Raw genomic sequence first — 8,590 nt, forward strand, 5'->3', positions numbered from 1 at the left:
AAAATATTTAAAATTTAAAATTTTTTAAATATTTAAATATTTAAAATTTAAAATTTTTGTAAATATTTACAAAAATATTTACAAATATAGTAAGTTTATTACAATATATTGTAATAAACTTACAAACAGTGCTTTGTTGTATGTTCCCAACCATCAAATAAAAATAAACAACAAGGTAATCTATGAAAGGTTTCAGGACAAATATATAGTGTGTGAACTATCCCAGTACTGCAAGATGATCGAGTATATGAAAGCTACTATTCACATAGTTTTTATTCATTTCTAAAATTTCTCTGTTAATAAGTATATATTTGTGCATGTATCTATATTTATACACAAGAATAACTTTGTTCAGAATAACTAGGTAAATGCTTTAATGTATTTATTTAATGTAAGTGCTTACATCCAAGATAAACTGAACTCTTCAGACTATAGAAATAATTCTAAATATGACATCATAGATGGTACAAATCAGAATTTAAAAGAATATAAGATTTAAAAAAATGTAGGAACTAATAACTACAAAGGAAAAAAACATGTACTGACTTAAAAAATTTTTACAGTTAAGTATTGGCTGCAAGAATTTAATGAAATACTTTGCTTTTGATTCCTTTATGTCACTATTTGAAAACATTTTGTAGAATGGAAAATTAAAAGTTGTTCACTGCAACAAGTGCCCTAATGTTCCTGCATTGACATTGCGTATTACTGGATACAAAATTTTGTTTTCATGAATTTGCAATTTCACCAATGTATTTTTTGTGCCAGTGAAACATATGTATGTAAACAATAGTGTACTAACCTATGGATTTAAAAATAAGACCAACTGTAGTGGGGCCAAAATCAATAACACATCCTTTAAGCAACCTTACTGGCATCCTTTTTGCCAAAAGTTACCTAACTTTATCAGACATGGCATTGATTTTCTTAATCAAGTTCCAAGAGAACTGAAAGAAACAACTCTAATGATGAGCTTTGATATAATTAGTTTCTATATTAATATTTTACTGGACTTGGATTAAAGGCTATTTCTTTTTTGGATTAGAAAAACTGAGTGTTATTACATGTAATAGTCACAAAGATTTTATATCACAAGGATTAGCCCTTATACTACAAAATAATTTTTTGTTTTAACATTTCTCTCATGGGCCAGTGGGGGACATTTTTGTTGTAAAAAAAAGAAGGCATTTCCTGCATCTTTTAGCATTGGAGCTACGAAAAGTGATTTGGAGTGGTAAGATGACTGAAATCCGTCAACGCATCACAAGCTCAATGGCCAAGCACAAGAAGCATGGAAGTCTCTTAATGACATGTAGAGGTATTCAGGAACCATTTACAATCACCTTGGTAGATATTGTGCAGCAAGCCGAGTACAATATTATGCCTGTAGTTCTTTTACAGTGTTCCTGTCTGCTCATCCTACTGCTGACTATCGTGATGCTTCGACCTTCCCTACCAAATTGAAGGTGAATTCCTTCTTATCTCAATTGAAAGCTAAACATAAAAAGGTAATAACAGAAGAATATCAGTGATGCTGAGAATGTGGCTTTATTGATATATATTGAATTTACTTCCAGCAGGTAGACCTTAGTAATAGCTAGTAAGGAGACTTGAGAATGCTGTATTTCACTTAAATATTTATCAATTAACAAACAAAAACTTGTCTCAAAGTTGTCTCAGTAAGATGCATCCAAAACCACTCTCTTTGTGAATTCCCAGATTGAACTTTTAATATTCAACAAATTGTAGTGTAAAGACTCCCTTTGGCTCCTGAGGAACATGTTAACAATACAACTTATTTTCAAATCAAGGGAATAGCATTAGAAAATGACTTTTCAGAATATGCTACTGTAAGACAAAACTGAAGGAGATATTTAGATGACTATTTGATATTTGGAATAACTCAATGGAAAATCTACTATTTTCTTAAGTGAATTAAATTGTGTACATAACTCCATAATATTTATAATGAAAATATATTACAGAAGACTACCATTACTTGATGTACTAATAAAAAAAATCTGTAAAAGATCTCTGCAAACATTTACTGTAAAAACATGCTATTCACTATTTTATCTTTCATTCTTGCTATCCATCACATACAAAAAGAAACATTCCATACAATTTTGCATGAACATTTTGTACAATTGTGTGTGGTGGTGAGACCAAATAAGAAAAACAAGAAGACCCCAAAGGATTTGTAATATACAGCACTCTTGTAAAACTTAATTAAAACTGGTGTTACTAAAGCCAAAAACTTCCATGATCAGAATTATGAAAATCAACAGAGAAAGGTAAAGAAAGTAAACAAAGGAAGATAACAGTTATTACAGCACATGATCCAAATAATTTTAATATATTCAATATAATCTGCACAAATATTAGAATATTAAAATAGTCAAAATCTGATGTATGTTTAATGGAAGAATACATAGCACTCAATTGAAGGCATTAAGAGAATGTAAAAACCTTCAAACTACTGTACATGCTTCTTCTTGGAATAGTTAGCTAGTGCCTTGACATTGCTTCCAAAACAGTTTTGTCCTCTTGCATCAGGCTGTTGAAAGAACTCTCACCCGTGTAGGTAATAATATTTACTACCCTAGTCTATGTTGCTGAACAATGTCAGACCATACCCTTCCACCAATAGGAGGGTGATACAACCTCCTTGATCAGAACTTCCCTTGAATACCTTGTGTGAATAAAAACTCATTCCTTTCATTAGCAATACACTGTTTAGAGATGTTATTATTAACCCTTTTTTCACTATGCTTAGATTTTATATTACAGTTTTCAGTGGGAAATTTTTACTAAAAATAGTCTTTCTTGAATTACTTTTGCTTCTTGAAAATATTATAAGAATATATATGATAATATAATTACTTCAATTTCATGTACCTTCTTGAATATGATTTCACATAACAGTGTTTTTGGAGTTTCCCAAGGTCCAGACACATTTCAGTAGGAGTCATTTTCTTTTAATTCATTTGTAAGTGGAGGTATTTTAGCAGTGAGTGATGTTACTACCATTGTACATGAAGTGGTTGATTCTGTTCTACATTTCTCATCTCGGACTCATTAATTGAAGATTCCTGCTTCTGTACCTTCCGAGTCTGCCATGTATTGAGATAAGTTTTACAAGTTCTACTAGCCCAGAGATAAATAATACAACTTCTTTTCTTTGCTGAACTGATACCTCAAATATGTGATATCCTTTCTTTTTACTCCAGTTACTTCTACTGGTTTATGGGGGAGCTTAATGCTATTATCCACTTTTACTTCTTCCCAGGGTAATGTTTCTAATTTGCAGCATGTCCCCCTTTTCCCAATGGGTCAGTGGTAAATCTTAGGACTTATAATACTGAAAATTGGTTTTCAATACAGTGGGCACAGCACAGCCCATTGTGTAGTTTTGTGGTTAACTCTTGACATCAAGTTTGAAAAATTATCTGTGGTCCATCTTCATATAAAATACTTTCAAAATATAAATATAACTGAAATGTTGACATTTTAATTTTTCTTTTTTATGTAAATTTTTTTACATTTGTTTTATATGAAGTAATTTAAAAAACATTGAAACTGCTAGCCCTAATTTTCTAATTTTGCCCACTGCTGTAATTAGTATTGAGATAAATCATTAAATTTTGCAACTGAACATAACTTATCAAATGGATGAAACTAAGCCACAAATCTTGTAACTTTGTCTCTCCATTCCTCTAGGTCGTCTTGATCCTTAGTCATCTCACCTTTCACCTTTTAGGTATCATTCATATAAGCACTTTTTTTTTCTCTCCATTCTCGTTTTTTTTTGTCTTCTGGTGTATTTGCTTCCTCAAGATTGAGTTTTTAGATTACATAAAATGCTCAAGGGAGTTTTGTCACCCTCATACTGGTTGGATGGTGTGTTTTAGCAACATAGTCTAGTGCAGTACATGAATGGGTGAGATTTCTTTCAGTGGCTTGACACATGTGAGACATAAGCTATTTGTTCTGTGGAGTGAAATCTATCTGAAATCATTTTCATATAGGGAAAGTGTTAACTTCACCATGTGAAAGGATTATGAGGAGAAAGGAAAATGTGGTGGTGAACATAGACTGTGAGAAACATAGTAACATGTGTAAGTACCAGGAAAGAAATTACCTTGAAATTAAGGAAGACCTTCAGAGTTAATGCCAACATAAACTGTAAACCTGAAAATCTAGTATTTTGTATGTGTAATTGCCATGAAAATTATATTCATAAAAACTAAATGAAACTATGTGAGAAAGTGTGAACTCATCGAAAACAAACATGAGATCCATCAGTACAATATATTTCATTCAGTGAACAACATGTAATTTTTCCATTTTACAAATGTTTTCAAATTGTGAAATAGAATGCAAACCAAAAGAAAAATATTTCATAAATTTCTTCTATCCAATATTTAATTGTTAAAAATGTTAAGTTTGTGTATGATTTTGTCTCTTTTAATTTCTGTTTATATATTAATTTTATTTGTTACTCCATCCTGACATATGTAGAAGTGAAGAGTCCACTTTGGACAAAAATACTGATATAAAGGATTAAAGCATTTGTCTAATTATTCTGAAATAAGTGATTCGTATATATATATTTCATCTGTACAATATTTATAAACTTTTCACAAATTTGTTACAAACAGTATTTTGAAAAGAGAGCTATTTTTACACATAAACACATAAACTTTCAGGTCACTGAAGATTTGCAGAGAGAGATTGCAGAAGAGGCAGAAGAAAAGGAATTTGGGAAACACAAGGAAGAATTTGATGAAGGGTCTGAATCAAAAGAAGGTGAGACTTTTGTAAGAGATGAAATATCTGAAAATGATAAGGAAAATAAAATCAATAATAAAAATGTAGAGGAAGGTAAAACTTATGAAGATAATAAAAATGACTTTGTCGAAGGAATGGTAGAAGCAGAAACAACACCGAAAGAGATTTATGCCAGTAAAGAAAGTGAGAGTGATGAACTATCAGAGGAAAAATAATCACGATACTGTGATTTTATTAAACCAGATCAGTTGGTATTGTAATTAAAAGTACCATTTCCAGGATCTTGGAGAAAATCATTAATGACCATGTAGACTCTTCTTTTATGTATTCTTAAAAACTATCTATTTTTTCGTAAATGTTTTGTTTTTATGTTTCATGTTGTCACATTATAACAATATTTACATGTTAAGAAAGTTTATATGGTTATATTGTTTGTTTCATGTTGGTGCACTATAACAATATTTACATGTTAAGAAAGTTTATATGGTTATATTGTTTGTTTCATATTGGTGCACTATAACAATATTTACATGTTAAGAAAGTTTATATGGTTATATTGTTTGTTTCATTTTGGTGCACTATAATAATATTTGCATGTTAAGAAAGCTTATATGGTTATATTTTATGTTTAAAGAAAGAGAAACAAATTACATCTGATGAGTTAAAAATTTGTATGTTACAGTGCAGTTTTCATGAACCTTTTGAAATTAAAAGTATTATATTTAATATTTTTAATAACTTTTATTGCATTGTCAGTTTTATTCTGTGTCACAGAAATTGTTTTTCAAGATTACTAAAAAAAATCAAAAACAATTGATATAAACGTTCATTTTATTGTAAACATTACCGTTATTAGTGTACATGTAAGGTTTTTACATTTTACTTTCAGCTATGATCAGAGAACAACGTTAATGTACCTGACTAAGGTACTACTTTTATGAAAAGTATAAAAAATAGTAGTATCTTGTATCTTTTTTATTCCTGTACTTGAACCATTTATTGTAACTGTAGATCTCAGTAGCGTTGAGTTTCAATTTCTCATTTAAATTTCTTTGTACATTTGTAATAGAAATCTGGCACTTCATGATAACATGGGTAAGGTTTCGCGGTTTAAAGAATAATAGGTTTGGGATATAAACTTTTAAGATAATCTAAAATTACCTCCTAATTATGAACTTAACAGAAACAACATTAAAATTTGTATATAAAATTTCACTTCTTGAGTTTCAAAAAAAACAAACAAAGGTTTTGGTTCGACTGGAAAGAAATCTGAAGCGATAGGATTATAATGAGACCTTATTTTTAAAATATCAAAACAGAATGTACAAAATTTAATGTATTTTGAACTTTCTAAGTAGTAACACGTGAATCAAGTAAAACTGATATGTTTATTAAGTATATCAGTTATGGTGCATATTATGTGTATGAGATTTTTAATAAATATTCCTCTTGAATGCCAGACACAAAATGCCCTAACATTTGTGTATGCAAAAACCACATCAATTAACTCCTTCACTGCGACTGGGACGTATATTTCCCAGTGTACTGGGAAACATATATCCCAGCCACAGTGAAAGGGTTAAAGTTTTAGTTAAGACAGGTTTATACAGTTATATATTTGGCGTTGTTACTGTTCAGTGGACAAAACATGTTATGTTTTGCGGATAATGAAATACGTGTAACTTTCAAATGAAAGTATGCTTTGGAAGTCAGATTATATCTACATCAGATCATGTTGTAATGCATTAAAATATGAATCATTTGATCCAATATTAGATGTACATGCTAAAGTAAAGACAAAAGCTATTTAGATCAGTGTTGTTTATATACATATATTCTTTGTTAATTTTTACTGTAAATTTGAGTAATGTACAATGACTTAAAGGTCTTTAAAGTCATTGAATAAGACTGTAACATAATGGGTAGAGTATTTTCAAGAGGACCACAAGTCCATGTGAAAATTCTTCTCAATATTCATCTCTTTTAAAAGTACCCGAACTTCCTTTTATCAAGAGCTTATGAATTTTTTAAAACTTGTAGTTAAGACTTAAACTATACACAAAAAAATTTAATTTTTTATTACAGTATTTTGGTAATGGTATCATACATCTATATTCAACACTTATATTGAGTATTATTAACATTGTTGGGAACTTTCAGGTTGATTTGATTTGATTTCCATATATGTTTCCTTAAAGAACCAAAATATAAGAGTAAGAACACACATTTTATATTTTAATTTAAAACTATGTCAGAAGTTTGTCTAGTGTTTTATCTTCATAAAAAGAATAACATAATTTTAATGACATTAAGAAATTATTCCTCTTTTAAGATCACTAATTTCAATTTTTCTCTCTCTACTACTCCAGCATGGTGAAATGGATTCCTTAAGTTGATTCCTGTTATTGCTTGTCCCTGAGAACCAAGTAAACATTGCATGGAAGTGCTCAGTGTGAAGCAGATTTAATCTGTGAATTTTTTCATATCACCAGTGTAATCAAACCCACTCAGTAAAACAGAATACAAGAGTGTATGACATTCACCAAGTGTTGTTTATCAACTGAAGGATCAGATTATTGCAGTATAGTAATTGCTTATATCTGTTTGATATTTTTATTACAGAAAGAAAGTCAAACATTTTTTCTTCTAGCATATCAATGAATGTTTACTGAGTGGATTTGTGCTAGTTTTAACTTTCTGATATTTTCTTGCTTTCTACTTACAATTATCATTATTCATGCTTACTAATTCAAGCATGACTGATAATTAATCGTAGAATTAGTGCTCTAACAATTTTTGTTAAAACCTTTAATTTAGGTATTTCATGCATTTGTCTTGAGCTTACACCTTAAGCAGTGATTTGAGCTGTCTTATAATCATTTTAACTATATTTTTTTGTATTAAAAGGATAAAGAAACAAATACATTTTAATGACATATGACATGAAAAGGGGATTTTAAAATTGTGATAAAAAATAAGTGTTTGATTTAGTGGTGTCAAACGAAACTTAACCATTTTGTGAAATATATACATTCTCATGGTGTACTTGAGCATAAAATCTCAAAAGTCAATAGATTATTATGTTTTGAGTAAAATGGTCAACTTTGTAGTCAGTTTGTTTCAAATTTCTCAAAATTTGAAGATAAACTAGCTTGACAAATTATATTAGCCTTAAACTAATTGATTTACATTTAAGTAAAAATTAATAAAGATTACAAATGAATATTCCAAATTCTTTACATTCAGTGATATTTCTAAACATCCTTAGTTTGGACAGAAAAAGCATTGGAAACATTAAGGATATATATACAGGTATAATTGAAAACAAAATGATAATATTTCATTATAATCAAGTCACATGTTGTTCATGGAAAATGTTGTATAATGAAATTTCAGGGATTTTGTTTTTCAACCTTAAATAAACCTAAAACATCTGTGCCTTTTCTTTGCCATCTTTACAACATTTTTATTTTGTTGTGAGAAAAAAGCATGGAAGTGTTTACATTTTGTAGCTATTATGTATTTTAAAACAACAGTTGTAGGCTTAATTCTTGTTAACAGAGTAGTACTCTTTCATAACAATGTTGTCAAGAAAGGAATGTCTGGTATACTTTAGGTATGTTAGAAGTATGTGTAGTATGTAAGTGTTGGTATACTTTAGGTATGATAGAAGTATGTGTAGTATGTTAGTGTTGGTATACTTTAGGTATGATAGAAGTATGTGTAGTATGTTAATGTTGGTATACTTTAGGTATGATAGAAGTATGTGTAGTATGTTAATGTTGGTATACTTTAGGTA

The 8,590-nt window shown here is 29.3% G+C and overlaps 1 protein-coding gene across 1 annotated transcript in view; it reads left to right on the forward strand.

Moving 5' to 3' along the window:
- Window positions 1-8,584, forward strand: part of LOC106463664 (SH3 domain-binding glutamic acid-rich protein homolog) — a 36,024-nt gene extending 27,440 nt beyond the window's left edge. The window contains exons 4-5 of the mRNA XM_013923721.2: window positions 4,710-4,809; window positions 7,161-8,584. Coding sequence (XP_013779175.1) covers window positions 4,710-4,809; window positions 7,161-7,168 — 108 coding nt within the window. The 3' untranslated portion in view covers window positions 7,169-8,584. The remainder of the gene's footprint in view (window positions 1-4,709; window positions 4,810-7,160) is intronic.
- Window positions 8,585-8,590: the final 6 nt, after the last annotated feature.

The sequence above is a fragment of the Limulus polyphemus genome, unplaced genomic scaffold (assembly GCF_000517525.1).
Source record: "Limulus polyphemus unplaced genomic scaffold, Limulus_polyphemus-2.1.2 Scaffold54, whole genome shotgun sequence".
In the NCBI taxonomy this organism is placed as follows: Eukaryota; Metazoa; Arthropoda; class Merostomata; order Xiphosura; family Limulidae; genus Limulus; species Limulus polyphemus.